General features: G+C 34.2%; 2 protein-coding genes and 1 long non-coding RNA gene across 7 annotated transcripts; 1 reads left to right on the top strand and 2 right to left on the bottom strand.

The window, feature by feature from the left end:
• Positions 1-638: 638 nt before the first annotated feature.
• On the bottom strand, positions 639-12,682 carry LOC110022271. 4 transcript variants are annotated; one of them, XR_002293754.1, is made up of 7 exons: positions 12,615-12,682; positions 7,137-7,224; positions 5,133-5,225; positions 3,354-3,481; positions 2,321-2,860; positions 1,023-1,817; positions 639-849 (listed from the first exon to the last, which is right to left on the bottom strand). It is a non-coding gene; the product is annotated as an uncharacterized LOC110022271 (long non-coding RNA). The 4 variants fall into 4 exon arrangements; XR_002293752.1 differs by having other exon boundaries at positions 639-1,817; XR_002293753.1 differs by lacking the exon at positions 12,615-12,682 and adding an exon at positions 9,880-10,437 and having other exon boundaries at positions 639-1,817.
• Positions 4,181-13,877, top strand: LOC110022269. Its single transcript, XM_020721121.1, has 7 exons — positions 4,181-4,555; positions 5,099-5,268; positions 5,348-5,450; positions 12,649-12,765; positions 12,848-13,018; positions 13,098-13,221; positions 13,745-13,877. Exons 1-7 carry the CDS (start codon positions 4,268-4,270, stop codon positions 13,858-13,860), a joined length of 1,089 nt encoding a protein of 362 aa, XP_020576780.1. The 5' UTR covers positions 4,181-4,267; the 3' UTR covers positions 13,861-13,877.
• LOC110022268 lies at positions 13,624-17,464 on the bottom strand. 2 transcript variants are annotated; one of them, XM_020721119.1, is made up of 2 exons: positions 17,193-17,461; positions 13,624-14,017 (listed from the first exon to the last, which is right to left on the bottom strand). In XM_020721119.1, exons 1-2 carry the CDS (start codon positions 17,351-17,353, stop codon positions 13,879-13,881), a joined length of 300 nt encoding a protein of 99 aa, XP_020576778.1. In that variant the 5' UTR covers positions 17,354-17,461; the 3' UTR covers positions 13,624-13,878. The 2 variants fall into 2 exon arrangements, with proteins under 2 accessions (XP_020576778.1, XP_020576779.1); XM_020721120.1 differs by lacking the exon at positions 13,624-14,017 and adding an exon at positions 14,887-14,984 and having other exon boundaries at positions 17,193-17,464.
• Between the last annotated feature and the right edge of the window lie 939 nt (positions 17,465-18,403).

Raw genomic sequence — 18,403 nt, 5'->3', positions numbered from 1 at the left:
ACCGCAAATGCAATAAGGATAAAAAACAAGAGAAATATGCACAAAGGTTTTTATGTGGTTCGGCCCAAACCAACCCCCAGGACTGAGTCTACGCATAACCAACCCCGGGACGAGAAAATCACTATTTCCACGGACGAGTAAACCATTAGTTGATAAGATTGGTTGCAATCTATACTTACTTTAAGCAATAAAAAGCATACTGATTGTTTTATTTAGATTTTTTGTTACATTTGTTACATGTGTTTTATCATCTTTTGTGTTGTAATTGTAGGTATTCAGACGAGCAATTACCGCCAAAATTGTACGTCGTATTTCTACCATTTTTTCTGATTTTTTTCTGAAATACACCTTCCCATGCAAAGGTTTGGGGGCATATATGTAAAAATTGAAGTATAGGTATTAAATAAGTAAATACATAAGACTTTAAGTGGTTATATGAATAATGTAAATCTTTGAAATATATATAATCTGCTTAATAACAATGAAAATAATATCTATTGGTTATATTTTACCAAAACTCAAATTTATATCGAGAAAATATAAAAACATTGTAAGAAAAATTTGAGTTGCAATTAAAGCAATGAATGTTAAAATTAGTGGAATGTGTCGTAATTTTTGCTAACTTGAACTAGGCCCAAATTCATAATAGCATAGATGAAAGAGTTAATTAACATCAATAAACTTCTGTTTGGAAGTAAGGAATTGATACAAAAATGTACTATTGAAACAACATCAAGATATGAAATGTAAGAAAAAGATGGCGAGAGCCCTTTCTTGCAAGTGCGGGGCAACAAAAACCCAACCCCTTGCTTGGGGGTTACGTCCACGGGAAGGAGATTCCAGTGGCACCTGATGGGAGAATGAAAATAGGCTTGGATTACAACACAACACTTCTCACCATGCAACTCTCATGAGCCCTTAAGTCCATGTTATAGAGGAGGACTAGGGCTTACAAGTAAATAAAGCCAAAAGACTAAATTATCTCTGATTAAAATAAAATACCTTGAAACGATAACCTATACCTCATCTCTTACTTCCAAATAAATGATAGGTGATCAAATGAGCTCCAATCTTCAATTCAGCTGCACCAAGATGATTATATATGTTCCCTCTCTCTCCCGACAGGGGACAAGCCACACGTAGTTCTTCAAAATGTCTGATGTTTCAGTTCTTTTTGTAACTCGGAGTCTCCAGCCCGTCTAGTCATTGTTTTAGGATTTTCCCATTTCCAATGGACCTCTTACTTGAATCGTATGAACGAGAAGGGATTAAAAAAAAAGGATTAAAACGGAGGCTATGTAAACAAATTTGAAGAACCTGGAGAGCTTATGGGAGGTAAATCTCGTGTGATAGGTCAAGGGTGTACGTCTAAACAGGATCGGATCGATGCACCTTGAACCCGATATCCACGAAAAAATGCTCATATAAGCTACCCAAGTAACCAAAAAAGCAAAAGAATGTTTTCTTCTATTGTTAAGACCAACTCCTAGCATGTATCAATTGTCAATTTAGCCTACACTTGTGGACTGTGTTTGTGTAACTCAATTGATGGATGTAGACTTACCATAGCTTAGAGAGCAAACAAAGAATGGATTAAAGCCCGAGTTTGATATCTATCAAGATGACACTTTAAGATTTCAAGATCGACTGTGTGTTCCAAATCAGGAAGGACTTCGACTGAAGATACTCGGTGAGGCACATTCTACTCCATATTCAGCTCATCCAGAAAGTACTAAGATGTATCAAGATCAAAAGAAGCTATTTTGGTGGCTAGGTATGAAAATTGTTGTAGCCGGGTTCGTAGATAAGTGTTTAACCTGTCAGATGGTTAAGGTCGAACATTAGAGACCTAGTGGCATGTTGCAACTCTTATGGGAGGAGATTTCCATGGACATTTTGGTAGTCTTTTCGAGATCAAAGCACAAACTTGATGTTATATGGTTTGCGGTCGATAGACTAACTAAGTCAACACATTTTCTACCCATCAAGCAAATTTATTCAGTAGATAAACTAGTCAAGATCTACATAAAAAATGTTGTTCGACTTCATGGAATTATAACTGTCACTGTATCAAATCGAGCGAGATCAAAGCACAAACTTGATGTTATATGGTTTGTGGTCGAAAGACTAACCAAGTCAACACATTTTCTACCATCAAGCAAATTTATTCAATAGATAAATTAGTCAAGCTCTACATAGAAAATATTGTTCAACTTCATGGAATTATAACTGTCATTGTATCAAATCGAAATGGAAGATTTAGCTCCAGGTTATGGAAACAAATGCAAGAAGCTATGGGCGTGAGATTAGACTTTAATACCTCTTTTCATCCTTACACAGATGGACCGTCAACTATGTGATCAAGCTAACGAGATAGACTTTAATAGCTCTTTCCCATCGTAAGAACCAAACATTGTGGACCTCAACTTGGTGATCAAGCTAACGAGAAGGATGGTTGTATGTAAGAACAAAAAAATCTTACATTTTTCTTCCTGCAATCATGCGATTCTTCTCTTTCCTTTTTTCTACTGACTTCCCAATCCGGACTCGCAATATCTTTCCTTTTTCTCTCGATTCGTTGTGTCGCTTTCTTGTTCTTCTTCTCGCCTTCTTCTACCGCCTCTTCTTCTTATAAGATTAGAGCATGGGTTAAGTCAAAGAACAAACCTCACCTCTCTGTCGCCTCTTCTATCCTTGCCGCCTTCACGCGCGTCAGCCCTTCTGAATCCAGTATATCCATCTCCCAACGGGATTTGCTAAATCTCGAAGTTAAGGCAAACTGAAGGACGGATCGAAGAACTGAAGATGCCATTTTTTTACCTCTGGTTTATGAGATTTATGTGTCATGTCTGTAAATTTCCTGACAAGTTAATTCAAAAATTATAAATTCCTCTATATCACCAGTAAAACAAAAACAAAATATACTTTTAATAATAATAATAATAAATAGAAGGTCAAGTTAATTGCATCTAATTCCATAAATAAATAAGTTTAATTTCATACTTATTTTATTTTCTAATAGTGTAGGATTGGTAGTTGAATCGTTGAATTCATAGAGATATGATTTGAGGTAAACCCTTCATAGCCATGGGCGTTAAATTCATTGGTATTTTTGTCTGTCACACCATTGCTACTCCAGTTTTGTACTTGTTATAGGCTTCAATTATGGCTCTTGATGAGATTACTATCAATCTTAATTTATTGTTGCAACATTTCTTGTATATTTGAATTAATCCTGCAATTATAATCTTTTTTTTTTCTACATTTGTATGAATTTACATTTTTTCATATCACAAACCTGCAAGAAATATTATAATTTTTACATGTTTTACTTGTGGGATAATTTGGCGTACTTGTGTGTGATGGTAAGTTGGTCGGTAGAACTCTTGTATTTTTGGTTGACGAGCCCACAGAGTGATGATTCATTAGAAAATTGTCGGATTTCCTTGGGTAGATACTGATCTTCTCAGTTTCAATGTGCCTATTAAAATTGACTATATATAAATATAAATGAAAGTTAAATAATAAGAAACTTAATAATTCTTTTGTGGCGATTCAAAGATTATTTGAATATAAATAAGGTGCATTTACATTCATACCACCCAATTCTTGTAAATTTGCATCTCTTAACACCAAAATTTTACTTTTTACATTTATGCAACCCAAATATTTCATATTACATAAAAAAATACCACTATTTTTTATTCTTACAAAGTTATATACACCTTTTTACAGGTAGGTAAGGTGGCATGTATGTAAAAATTGAATTTTAGGTGTTAGATATGTAAATACATAAGAATTGATTGGCATGAAGGTAAATTTTACTCTAATAGAAACACTCAACACGTTCTGTTTCCATCAATTTATATTTTATCTCTACATTTCTCTCGAACACTTATAGTTGATTGGGTAATATCTTCTCCTTTTGTCTATTGCTATCATGAAAATTTACATACATACCACACAATCCTTATGTATTTACATATCTAACATCTGAACTTGCATATTTACACTTATAACATGAAAATATTTATTTACTGCTAAAGAGTAGAAATGGTTCTTTTTATGTGACATTAAAGAATGATTGTTATAAATACAAATATAAGACTTTAGGTGTCACATACAAGACATTAAAGAATGATTGTTATAAATACAAATATAAAACTTTAGGTGTCACATACATAAATACATAAGAATTGTGTGGTATATATGTAAATGCCCCACAAGATAAATGAACATAAGAGATCTAAGAAGATAAGGTGTTCTCATGGCCACAGAGAGAGCTAACCCTGTAAAGAAACTGGAGTTCTTCGAAGTCAAGGGATGCGAGACCGCCTTCGAGATTGGCTTCCTCATCGGAAAAAGGTTTTCCAATCTGATAAAGAGCAGGATTGCTTCTGATCTCATACTCCAAGAGCAACTCCTGCCATTTTCTCAAACAATTCAGGCAAAACCACTTATTGATGAACTCTGCAACAATAACAAGCAAAAGTTTCCAAGATATTGGGAAGAGCTTGAGGGCACTGCAGAAGGGAGTGGTGTCTCAGTTCTAGATGTGAGTTGTTTGTTGGTTTCATCTTTAGAAAGTTTTACATATATACCGCTCAATTTCTATGTATTTACATGTCTAATATCTAAACTTCAATTTTGACATATATGCCACATTGCCTATGATTGAAAGGGTAAGGTGTATTTCATGTTTTAACAGTTACAAAAGTGGGGTTTTTGATGTGATATGATAGATTTGAAGGGGATGAATGTAAAAAGCAATGTTTAGATGTTAGATATGTGAATACATAAGAATTGGGAGCTATGTAAGACAATGCCCCTAGGAAGACTTACATACATACCACTTGATTCCTCTGTATATACATATCTAACATCTAAACTTCGATTTTTATGTATATGCCACCTTACCTATGCATGAAAAGGTGTATTTCAGTTTTAAAATGTTAAAAAGTGATATTTTTTGATGTGATATAAGAGATTTGATTGGATGAATGTAAAAAGTAAAGCTTAGATGTTAGATATGTAAATACATAAGAATTGCATTTAACAAATGGAAGTAAAATGATGGAAAGCTGGTGATTCTGTGCAGCTGGTGTTGCTGAACTTCAGGAAGGAAATTTTACCTTTCGTTCCGAAAATGCGGCGTACAGCAAGCGATGAAGATAAGAGTAATGATTGCTCGGATGTTCTTATTGTCAATGATTCAATGGCAATTGCTGCACATAATGAAGATGGGAACATAGCTTTAATTGGTCATAGGTAAGTGCAATTCTGCATTTTTTTACGGAAGAAAACAAACAAATTTGAGCTTAGATGTCTGTTGTTAATGGATGTGCAGCTATTTGGTGAGGGTTATGCTGTCAAATGGCTTATCATTTACTGCTTTAACTTATGCTGGAGAGCTCCCAAGCTGTGCATTTGGCTTCAACAGCAATGGAATAGTTAGATATTGCTTCTATCTTTTTCTCCTGAAAAGACTGTCAAACAGCATAAAAAAAATGAAGATTTACATACACACAGCTCAATTCCTATGTGCGACGGGAATGCTTTCTTTTTTCTCTTATTCCTAATTGTGAATATATATTACATATTTATACACAGTCCCAACACTCTAAAGTTAGGGATAAGTCCAATATAATAAATATTTTCTGATTAGATCTCCTCTAATTAGATTGCTTAATATCAAGTTTCATAATATACAAGTTTCCTAAATATATAGGGTGTTCAAATTTATTACTTTCCATAACACTCCCCTCAAGCTGCAACATAGATATTTATTATGCACAACTTATTACCAATATAAGTGACAATAGATCCATTAAGGACCTTTGTGAAGATATTCCGTAGTTGTTTCCTAGTCTTCACATGAGCTGGAGAAATTAGATTATGTTGAATCTTTTCACGAACAAAATGACAATTTATCTCAATGTGCATAGTTTGTTCATGAAAGACAGGGTTTGAGGCAAGTCAAAACACAGCTTGATTATCACACCACAACTATGCTGGAACTGTCATCTCAAAACCCATTTTGGTCAAAATTTGAGATACCCAAATCAATTCACTCGAAGCTTGTGTCATTGTTCGATATTCAGATTCAGCACTAGACCCTGACATAATTTTATGTTTATTACTCTTCCAAGGACCATATTACCACCAACAAAGAAAAAATATATAGTAATGGATCTTCAATCAAACTTAGAACTTGCCCAATTTGCATCAGAGAAACATTCATAACCTCTATGTTCATGATCCTAATATAAAATACCATGTCAAGGAGCTCTCTTAAGTTAACGTAGTATTTGATTTAAAGCTGGCCAATGATGGATTATCGGGGAAAACGTAAATTGATTTATAGTGCTAACTGAATGCGCAATGACATGACGATTTCCTGTGAGGTAGTTTAATTTTCCCACTAACTTCCTATACCGTTCAGAATCATTAAAAACTTTCATCCTTGGTAAGTTGTTAATTATAAAGCATTGCGTTTTCATCCTTGGTAAGTTGTTAATTATAAAGCATTGAAGATTTGACCCCTAATTTTCCCATATACTTCAACACCTCAATACCCAAAAAGTACTTAAAGGAACCCAGATCTTTAGTGTTGAACTGGTTTTGAAGAAATGATTTCAATGATAAGATTTCTTGCACATCGCTTCCAATAATAATAATAATATCAATATAAAATACCTATAGAATGATTTTCGAAGCGGATTGCTTTAAGAATGCAGTGTGATTATTGCTACTTTTCTTCATACCAACCTCTTTTACTGCTTAGCTTAATTTTTTGAACCATGCTTGAGGGCTTTGCTTCAATCCATATAAGCATTTTCAAATACGACTTACTTTTTCAGACTCCCCCTGAGCAACAAACCCAGAAAGTTGCTTCATGTGTACCTCCTCTAAAAAATCACTATATAGAAAATTGTTCTTCACAACTAGTTGGTGGAGAGGCTAATTATTCATTGCGGCCATGGAGAGAAGTAAACAAATTGAAATCAACTTAGCTATCAAAGAGAATGTGTACAAGTAGTTGATCCCATAAGTTTAAGCATAGCCCTTAGATCCAACTGAGCATTGAAACGAGCTACAAATTCATCAAAATGAAACTTAATTGTAAAGACACTTACAGCCAATGGTCTTCTTCCCAAAAGATAGTTCAAACTGTTCTCAAGTTCCATTTTTGGACAAGGCATTCATCTCATCAAGCATCATTGCCTGCCATCCAGAATAAGATAGAGTTTGTTGAGCAGATCTTGGAACCTCAACAGAGTCAAGAGAAGCAACAAACAAGCAAGAAATTGAAATAACTGAATATAGTTGACACAAAAGGAAATGGGATAAGCGCATTGATGTTTATCTCTTCGAAGAGCAATTAGTAAATCAAGTTCGCTGGAATGAGAATCCACTGAGGAAAATGATACCAGTGTCGGACTAAGACCAGGGGAATGAGAACTTATTTTATAAATATTTGTGATAGGTGGTACAGGCTGAGGCACTGGAGGTAAAGCTGGAGCATGATCTAAACTTATGATGCAATACATTAACAACTCATCAGAAACATGTGAGGATTTAGGCACAGACGAGTCACCAAAGAATGAAGTTTTTTCATGAAATGTGATATCAGCATAAATCATGCACCTATTCAAGGAGGAGAAAAACATTGATACCCTTTTCACATACGAGAATATCCTTGAAAGACAAACATTAATGACTTAAGGTCCAGTTTAGAAGTTTGTGGATGAATATTACAAACAAAATAACTACACCCAAATATGTGTGGTTCAATAGAAAAGTGGGAGTAGTTGGAAGCAAAACTCCGTAGGGCGTCTGATTGCGTAGAGCAGTAGAAGACAACCGGCTGATCAAAAAACATGTAATGGAGACTATATCAACCCAAAACTATTCATAAATATTCATTTGAAACAAACGGGCTCTAACAGTCTCAAGAAGACATCTTTTTTTTCTTTCAGATACTCCATTTTGGGATGGAGTATCGACACAGGATAACTGGTGAAGCATCTCATTTTGTGTCATGTAAGTCTGAAAGAGTGCCGAAAATATTCTTTAGCATCATCACTTCTAAGAATCTTAATTGAAACATTGAGCTGAGTTTTAATTTTGACACAAAAAATATAAAAATATGACAATAACTTAGTACGAGATTTGATAAATTAGAGCTAAGTCATACCAGAAAAAATATCCACAAAAGTGATAAAATATCAAAATCAATTAGATAAAATAAAATAAGGTTCCCAAACATCAGAATGAACCAACTCAAAAGCTATGACATACTCTTTTGTTAACTCTAAGAACAAAATAAAAACAATAGTGTCTCGTGAATTGACACAACTCACAATCTAAAAAGAATAATTGTTAAAATTGAGGGTACAACTTTTTCAGCATTGATACTAACGGATGTCCCAATCAACAATGAATCTCAAAAGAAGATAAGGCGTTGAAACATGCTACTTGTAGAGATACTTCTCACGATCCTGCCCAATATTTAGAATTAACTAAAGCGGATACTGCGGTCGAACGGTATTAACATTTAACTACTATCCACATTTTTAAAACTTTCAATAAATATAAATGAGCCTGTAATATTCCACAAATACGACAAGTAAATTTAAATCATCCAACAGTAACAGAAAATCTACAAGTAAAATCTCAAGCCATACGATCATATATGTCTATCCAAAAGAAACGGTATAAAAAAAAATTACAAACACATCATGCTAGCACCTATCAGCTATAGCTCTTCCATAAACAGGTCTTTCCTAGTAGGCATATCAACCTAAAACATTTCTTCTCATGAAAGAAAATATTAATTTTAATTGTAAGTAAAACTTAATGAGTAATTATATTCTAATATGCATTAAATTCTTATGTTATGTTATGCTATACATGAATGATCAAAAGAAAATGCATTAAAACTTTAAATTTATTATTTCCCGTTCCATTTTAAATATTTACCATTTCTTACTTGTTTAAAACTCATAACAAAATTACCGTCATGCCCAAATATATCATCAAAAATGTGTCTGAAGGCACCTTAAAAATGTATCCGAAGACACCCTTAAAGTTATATCCTAAGGAACCCTCAAATTGCACTCGAAGGCAAACGTTTATCATTTCTTTTAACGATTTAACTTTTATTTCATTTCATTTAAATTACATCCTTATAAAGACATTAAACATTCTTTTTTTATTTCTCCTTTCATTTCTTTCATTCTAAAGCAATACAATGCATATAATCATAAAATAGTTTTCTAAAGCATTAAAGAAATTTTTTATTTAATAAATTTTAAATTTAATACATATAAGAAAATATTTACTCACCTTAGCCTTAAGAGATCTCTTACATAGTTTAACCCTTCACTTCACTTATTTGGATAAGCAACCAGTATTAATGATTGTGGTATCATTTGATAAGACTTCTATTCTTAAAAGAAATAATTAATGCATCTAATAACAGATAATTAAAATGACACATAGGTAATTATATAATTTGTTATCTTAAAAGTTTGATTAGCTTCCTTGAACAAAATTTTTCCTTTTTTCTTTTACAACTTTAATTGATTCAGCCTCCAACCTTCAACTTTAATATTTGATTAATTTAAATGTGTCATTAGCATTAATAAGTAAACCAATAATTTCAATTTAAGCAAATTTACATCATAAAAGATTAAAAACCCAAAAGAATTGGTTCTTACCGTTGAGCATGAGCCAATGCTTTTCTCCTATGCATCAATTGCATCCACTTACAATATCTGGTTTAAATTCATAACTCATAAGTGTGTGTGTGTGTGTGTGATCAATTGCATCCACTTACAATATCTGGTTTAAATTTAAAATAGCTCACATTTTTACCTTACAAGCATTCGGTCGGCTGTCCTAGCTTATGCATGAAAACCTTTGGCTCTCCTTCCTCTACTCCTTCCCGCAGCTCGCGCCTCTTCTCCTCTCGACAAAGCCATGCACTTTACCTCCTACCTCGGCTTCTCTTATCCATCGCCTTCATCTACTCTGTCGACTTCTTCCATCGCACACAAGCACAGCATCACTTCTCCACGCACGACGCAGGCTTGTTCTTCCTCTTTCGCACAGTAGCAGCGCACGAGAACAAAGGCGAGACCGTTCGACTAGGGCGCTAAGATTTCATTCTTCCTCCTTTGACCTCCTCCTTCGATCGTGGCTCGGTCCAAGTAAGCCTTCAACACCGCCGCCTCCCTCTCCTTCCTCTGCCTTTGATCTCGACACAAATCACAAATTTCTCTTCTCCTTCACACCACCCGACACTACACAGTGGTCGCATGCTTCTTCCTAAGACTTCCTCCTTTTTTAACTAGGGCGCGGTACCTCTCGATCTCTTCTGCTACTCTCGCCCCATACTGATCATTCGATGGTTAGAATGGTGTAATACGACTCGAATAGTTATCTAAGTGCCTATTTGCATTATTGTTATTCTTATTATTATTATTATTATTACAATGCTTCCTTATTCACAATATACAGCCCTGTGCTTCTCATTTTTTTACCAATAATCTTCTTCGAAATAAAATTCTGAATTAGATAATTGTCAGAAAAAATAAGATATAAAATTAAAAGTACATATAATTTTACTTAAACAAGATTAAAAGCGAGTTTAAGTTAATTGAGAAGATAAGTTAGAGGCATTGTGGGTGTAACATTGATGTTCTCCGAATCAACAATATTAGAGGTGGATGTATTTGCTAAAGTGAAGGAAGAAAAATGCTTATAAATGTAGAAAAGAGTTTTGGATTACTTGTCATATGATCTATAATATCAAAATCAATGACTCGTTATGTGGAAGAGGAAAGAAGACAAATATCATTGTTAAAGGGGGATTCCTTGGATGATTCCTGAAATTTGATGAAGTTAACATGTTTATTTACAAAGACCGAGAGAGTATGACTCTGAGATGCTTCATTACTAGTGACCATGTAGCTAATTCAAAACTTTTGATTATTTTTTAGTAATATCAAACACATTCTCTCGTATGACTAAGTTCATGACAGTAATAACACACCACCTTCGAAACTTGATTTCCATAATTTAGAAATTTATTTTGTAATTGTCATGAGACTGAGGTTTACTGATGATTACATTCTTCTGACTAGCAGGAGCACTATGTTTTTGTATAAATGAAGCCTGAGAGCTCGGAATCGTACGCAATACTCTAATATATGTTTCATATGATTTGACACGTTCATACTGAGAGTTAAGACCAGCTATAAAACTCATAATAGTCATTTGTTCTCTTTGAACCTTTTGAATATGGACATCATAATTCAAGGACAATAATGCGTTCGATTCTTCAAACCCACATTTAAAGTGCATGTGATACGTGTTAACAGATTGATCTTGTTGCTCAACTCACTGAGGCCTTCTAATGGAACCAAGGAACAAAACAATGATTATAGCACAGACAAAGCGATGTAGATGGCACAGGAAGAAGGTTATGACATCGTTTGAATCCTTCAAACAAAACCAAAGAACCGAACGATGATGTTGAGCGATGTAAAGGATGAAATTGAAGAGTTCTAGGGATGCTGACAACAAAGCTGAAGTTGTCGCCTGTTTTGAAGCTGACGACATCGTTTGTGTCTATAGAACAAAGCAGATGCAGATGAAACTATCTGACGATGATCTGATACCATGTGACGGGAAAGCTTAAATTTTTCTCTTATTACCAATTAAAAACATTTATTACATATTTATAAACACTCCCAACTCTCTAGATTAGGAATAACTCTAATATAGAAAATATCCTTTAATTAGATATTCTCTAATTATGTTGTCTAATATCAACTTTCCTAGTATACAAACTTCCTAATATACAATATTCAAATTTATTACTTACCACCACACCACACTGTATTTACATATCAAACGCCTAAACTTCCATTTTTACATGTATATCACTTTTCGTATGCACGAAAAGATGTACTTTACTTTTGAAAAGTTAAAAAAAGTGATATTTTTCATGATATGAAAGATTTGGGTGGTATAAATCCAAAAAATAAAGTTTAGGTGTTATATATTTAAATACATAAAAATTTGGTGGTATGTATGTACATACCCCAAATGAAGGACGATTTACATATATGCCTCTCAATTTACATATCTAATACCTAAACTTCAATTTGTACAAATTAGAGAAAGTCATCTTAGATGGTTTTGTCACATTAAACGTCGATCTGATTAGGAGAGTAGATGTTTTAGATTCGACTTGTGTTAAGAAAGACAGAGGTAGACCTAGGAAGACTTGGGCTTATTGTATTAAAAATGATCTTAATTTACTAGAACTATATGAAAATATGACACTAAATAGGATGCAGTGGAGAAAAAGGATTCATGTAGCCGACCCCACGTTGTGAGATTAAGGATTTGTTGTTGTTGTTGATGTTGTTGTTGTTGTTGTACTATTTTTCCTATGCATAAAAATATGTACTTAGCTTTTATAAAGTTAAAAAAAAGATTTTTTTTATGTGATACAAAGATTCAGGTAGCACAAATGTAAAAAAAACAAAGTTTTAGTGTTAAACATGTAACTACACAAGAATTTGGTTGTATGTAAATACCCCAAAAATGCGAAGCTTTTTTGTGATTTTGCAGGCATTTACTCTCAATGCAGTGCCTCCGACACCCGATGAAATCTTGGCGCGAGGCATTGGTCGAAACTTTATATCAAGAGGTCTGTTAGAATCAACTGACCTGGAGGATGCATTAAATGTGGGTTATGTTGATTTTCCTTACTAAAGACAATGCTGAACTACAAAAAAGAACTGATGATGTAGCCTTTTTCTACTTCCAGCAAATTATATCAGCCAATGTCTCCGTTGGGCACAGTTATAATCTGGTGGACGTCAAAAGCCGAAGGATAGTAAACGTAGAAACAGCATCTAGAAACCGTTATGCCTCTCTGGAAGTTCGCGCAGAGCAATTCTTCCATGCAAACATGTATATCCAACTTCAAGTAAAGCAGGTAAGAAATATACAGCAAAGACTTTCGTGCATTTAAATTTAAGAATTTAGAAGTTGAGATCACTTTAGTTTTAATAAAGGAACAAAATGAGAGTTCAGTTAGACGGCATAGAAGAGCGGCGCAATTTTCAGTAGAAACAAAAACAGAAGCGCTTACCATTCTTGGAGATAGTGAGGATGAAGAGTATCCAATTTACATGCAAGGTAATCAATATGCACTCTGAGACAATTGAGTAAAATGCCAAAGTAGGTTCTTTGACTGTATACATGGAGCGATTATTACATCCGAACATAAATTTGTGTCCGGAGTCCAGTGGACACTTACCACGTGGCAATTTTGCTCCACTGTAAACACTAGTTTAGTAAGTTTTTTAGAGAGGTGGGGCTCACTTGCTACATGACAAACTCTCACTGGAATTTATGTCCAAGTCCGGATGTAATAATTTTTCGTTTACATGTGACCATTTTAGTCTCAAAACTTAAAACATATCAAATTAGCCCCTATACTTTTTAAATAGGGGCTGAAATAGTCAAACATTTTTAGCTCATATAAAAAGATTTTGGGGACTAAATTAGCAGTTTTATAAACTTTGGAACGAGAACGTACACCCGCACAAAGATAGGGGACTATTTTAACACTTGAGGCAATTTTAATATGTTTTCTGATTGATCTGCAGGATATATATATATATATTCCATACATAACAAACATCCCTGAAATTGGCAGGTCCCACGCTGTACACTCTATGCACAGTGCTGATAGATCTAGATGAACAAACTCTCTCAATATTTGAAGGAAATCCAAAGAAAGGAGAAATTAGTTATGTGCTCCCGATCTCTTGAAGTTCAGAAGTTCCAGATTTAACCTTCCCTCGGTGACTGAAAACCTTGGACTAATCCAGAATAAGGTTTTAATACAGAGCCATGGCTTCCACCAAGCCTGTCATGCTGGTTCATAAAGCCCCAACATGGGCCCATCAATGCAACGCACTGCTGCGACCTGTACAATAACAAAGTGCATCGGATATGAAGAAAATGCTATTCCAGGAAATTTATCTTTTAGTAGGGGCATTTACGTGCATACCATCCAATTGCTATGTATTTACAAATCTAACTTCATAAGTTCATTTTTTGCATTTATACCAAAATTTTCACATCACATAAAGAATAACCCTTTTGTATGGCGATGTTGCTGAACGGGAAAGAAAATTCTGAACCACTTTAGACGTTTGATAATAGAAACATCAAATGATAACATAAAACAAAATTGGTTGCGTACTTAAATAGTGCATACAGTCTGAATAAAACGTATCGGTTTCATTTCATAGGAGTAAATAACATAGGTGATAAGAAACAGAGATTATATGAGAGAATCTCATAATGCAGTACTTTATGATACGGCAACAGAGAATACATACTCTCTGAAATTACAAGAACAGTTGGGGCTTATTTAGAATCAATTTTGTTTGTTTGTTTCTTTTGTTTTTAAGAATATGATTGTTTAGTGTATTTTTTACATGCTTTTTACTTTTTGTTTCTTAAAATAAATTAACATGCTTTCTAAAACTCTTAAAATAACTTTTAGGCATTTTGAGTCCAATCAAAACAAAAACCAAACAAACACAAAACAAATAATAGAAAAAAAATTAGCCCCACACTGCCCCTTAATTACTTATAAAAGTAAAGGTATCAAAACATAAATAGACTTCTTTTTTATTTACATGGAATGAAAAATCTTTTGGCAAGGAATGTAGGGTGATGCAGAAAAGTATTTGATCCCAAAACATAGAGCAGAATTTATAAATATAATCTTAGAAGATACAGAGGAAATGGCCATAAGAAATTCTACATAAAAATTGAGTCGGCGTGGACCTCAAGGACACCTATTGGAAGGGGAAAGGGGGAAGCATGATCCACCGCAGCCTATCGAGGACAGCCAAAAGTCATCAAAGCAGATCAAACCACTCCTGCATAGGGGAAAGCGACATGCCTTTGAAGAGTAAAATTGAATGGGGAACTAAAGACATAAGGTTCCAAGAATATTCACCAAAATCATGCTCAACTGAACAAAGGAATCGCTTGTCATCCCGGCTCAGTAACCGCCTAGCTGCACTCATAGGATTCATAGTTCTTATTTATGTATGAACAGTGTCCCTGCCATATCTATGTATCCTAAGGTATAGTATGTAAATATCTATCAACCGAGCCCTATAAATAACAGGCTGCCTCAATAACAAAAGAGGGAGGAGTGGGGGAAGAAATTTTTGGCTATCAATTACGGTGCTATTGGTGCTATTGCTCCTCCTCTCTCTCTCTCTCTCTCTCTCTTATTTGTCTAAAGCTCTATTCCTTAGGCCAAATAATTGTTGCATTGTCGCACCGCTACTTTCTCTCATTCCTTACTCCTGTCTTTTAAATAACTATGTTGCATCCCTATTGCGTGTTGTTAACTTTACTGAATTCAGACTCATTGCCATATTTATTTTGCAGCCTCTTTTCACGCTTATAGGATTCTCATGTCGCCTACTGCCTCCTGCTATTTTCATTAGAATCTCGTAACTAATTCTTCTCATGTTCACTGTTTTGAGAGGAAAAAAAAACCTATTTTGTCAAAATTCTTATGCAATTCAATAAGTGAACTTTATGGAAAAATATTCATATTATTGGAATTCATAGTAGATGTATTGAAATATATTAAAGAAGACCTTTACAGATTTAGCATAGTTTCATATTTTGGGTCTTTGTAAGTTATAAATAGGATCCGTATGTCTGGGAAAAAGTAATGAATAGTAAATATTGAATAACTTATTCAATTTTACTCACTTCTTATGTGCTTTTGTTGGATGTGTGTTCTTGGGGTACTTTACAGGTTCAGATGTGTACTTCTAGGGGGGAGGCTTATATAAGAGCATAAGGCATGATCCTAATTACCTTTAAGATAATTTATATCATTCATTTTGTTCTTCAATTATTCACCCAAAGGTTTTGCATGGTAATTAAAATTTTATCAACAAAGATGCAATGTTTAGTTTTTTGACAAGTCAACTTAATTTACTGTTAAAATGTTATGTTAATCAATACTTATTAAACACAATGTTTTAATGATTGTTAGATTATCTTTTGAAAAGAATAAAGCACATTTTCTCTCCTTGCATTAAAAGTGAGAAGCTTTTGCTATTGAAAAAGTAAGCTTTGAACTATGCTCTTCTTTAGCTTTCATGTTGCATGCTATCCAAAATTGCAAAAGAAACCTCGGACCTTATCCATCCTACATAATAATGTTTTTTACTTTCGTCATTATGTTTAGCCATAAGTTTAAGATTATGAAATTAACTCTGCACAAACCGTAAAGCACAAATTATGGCTAAGTCCCCCTTTTAACTATGTTTTATAACAAGATTGTGTGTTGTTTGCTAAAAAATTGTACCATTAATGCACATTTATAGCCAAGCTTCATCATCACCATCCTCAAGTCCTCCTCCATGTCAACTCATCATCATCATCTCATCCACTTAAAGCTAATTATTTAAATCCTTTGCTCATTTAATTGCATAATGGATTGCATATAAGGTTAATGCAAATTTTGGAAATTTTTTTCTGGTACCTTTAGGCAATCAACATTTGGCCTACTATGTCTTATTAACATGTTTTCTACATTAACTCTATACCCATGCATCAATGCATCACATGTTCTATGATAAAATGTCCACATCATTCATATATGCCATCTATAATATTATCTTTGATAGATGCTACTAACAATCTATCCCAATGATTCAAACTTAGATTTGGCCTACTGATAAACTCTGCTGTCTTGTCACTCTTTCAATCATATTCTTATGGCCATTTCTTCCATGGCACCATTTCTTCCGCAACCAACTTGCTAATCCCGTATAGGGTAACAATTCCTTACAGGCGCACAATCCGCCGTATCAAAACACATATATCTATCAAATTAAAGCAGAACTAAAAAATTAACCCTAAATCTAGCTTCAAGCATCCCAATTCCAGAATGCATCAAGAAATAGCACAAATTTGTTGGAGAAAGAAAACGCCGGCTTCGTGGGATCGCCAATAGAAGGGAAATTTACAAAAATACAGAATAATGGGAGGGTATTTCTGCCTTCAATTCTAAGAAACTCTTTCAATTTACTAAATAGCGATAAATCGCGCACCTATTGGAATGCACGAGAGCAAGTTTGAGAGGGCCGGACTGGAGTTCCGCCCATCGGAGGGTGCAAACATTGACGGCGAAATCCAATCCTTGCGAGTAGAAACGTGCAGCTTTAGGCACGCCCTTGTGCAGCTGAAGCACCCAGCTGAAAGTGGTCGCCATTGATATAGAGAGAGAGAGAGACGCTGAGAGCTATTGTACCGTCTGGTATTGGTTCTCATAGATATGATTCGTGTTGAAGTCATGGATTTGACCCATTATAGTCTGATGTGAAGCATGTCATCATCTCAATAGTGGATTCAAAATTGGAAGAATTATATGCATACCACTCAAATCCATGTATATACATGTGTAAACTAAATCTTTTAAACTTCAATAATAAATGAGCCGACACGAACAACACTTTATTTGATCGTGTTCAATTTATTTTAACTCAAAATAAAAAATTATAAATATTATTTATAATATTTTTTAAACTTCAAATGCATGTTAAATCTTTGCCAAGCACCCCCTCCCCTCCCTGCCCCCCAACAAGTCCAAGCACTTTCACGCCTAAACCTAGAAGTGCCTTGTAAAGTCCAGTGCCTAAGCGCCCAACCTTAAAAATATGCACTCTAAGAGTAGGACAAAGCCATTTTCCAATAGAACAAAGTGAGTGGAAACCTAGCTCTTCAACCAGCCACCTAGGAGCTTGAAGCAAGAAATTGTGTGCCTAGGTCAGGTGCTCTGACGCCCAGTTCAGGCATCCCGACATCTGGCACTCAGTTTAGGCACCTTGATGCCCAGACAGGCATCTTAATGGTTTCTATGATTTTGAGATGTTCTGAGCAGTGGGAAGAGTTAAATGTGATGGAATTTTGATGGAGGGTCTCTCTTAAGTCATTTTCTCTTAGTTTTTTTAGTCTTTTTAGGGAGAAAATTTTTGCAGTAATTATGTTCTAATGTAAGATTAGATGTCTAAATCTTATAGCCGTCAATATGATTTTATCTTATGTTTTTATCATAGAAAGATAAATTTAATAAGGCTAAGTAAGATTTAATTATAGATAATAAATAAAGGTGCCAAGGAACTTCATAAAATTTTGAAAATGTCAGTGACTCCCTAATAATTGACCTCTAACTATAATTAATACCTCTTTTATATATAGATTCCCAAACATTTAGACTTAAATTGGCTATAAATAAAACTAACTCATCAAATATATAGAATTT

The sequence above is a fragment of the Phalaenopsis equestris genome, unplaced genomic scaffold (assembly GCF_001263595.1).
Source record: "Phalaenopsis equestris unplaced genomic scaffold, ASM126359v1 Scaffold000180, whole genome shotgun sequence".
Classification (NCBI taxonomy): domain Eukaryota; kingdom Viridiplantae; phylum Streptophyta; class Magnoliopsida; order Asparagales; family Orchidaceae; genus Phalaenopsis; species Phalaenopsis equestris.
The sequence above is the reverse complement of the archived record's forward strand: the minus strand, read 5'-3'. Positions and strand labels throughout refer to the sequence as shown.

What these genes read in the sequence shown, in the direction of transcription:
- LOC110022269 (XM_020721121.1), top strand. Translation starts at nt 4,268, where the DNA reads ATGGCCACAGAGAGAGCTAACCCTGTAAAGAAACTGGAGTTCTTCGAA. An exon ending in ACCTGGAGGATGCATTAAAT is followed by an intron (nt 12,766 to 12,847) that starts GTGGGTTATGTT and finishes TTCTACTTCCAG; the next exon opens with CAAATTATATCAGCCAATGT. An exon ending in TCCAACTTCAAGTAAAGCAG is followed by an intron (nt 13,019 to 13,097) that starts GTAAGAAATATA and finishes GTTTTAATAAAG; the next exon opens with GAACAAAATGAGAGTTCAGT.
- LOC110022268 (XM_020721119.1), bottom strand. Translation starts at nt 17,353, where the DNA reads ATGGCGACCACTTTCAGCTGGGTGCTTCAGCTGCACAAGGGCGTGCCT. An exon ending in GCTCTCGTGCATTCCAATAG is followed by an intron (nt 14,018 to 17,192) that starts GTGCGCGATTTA and finishes GTTATTGTACAG; the next exon opens with GTCGCAGCAGTGCGTTGCAT.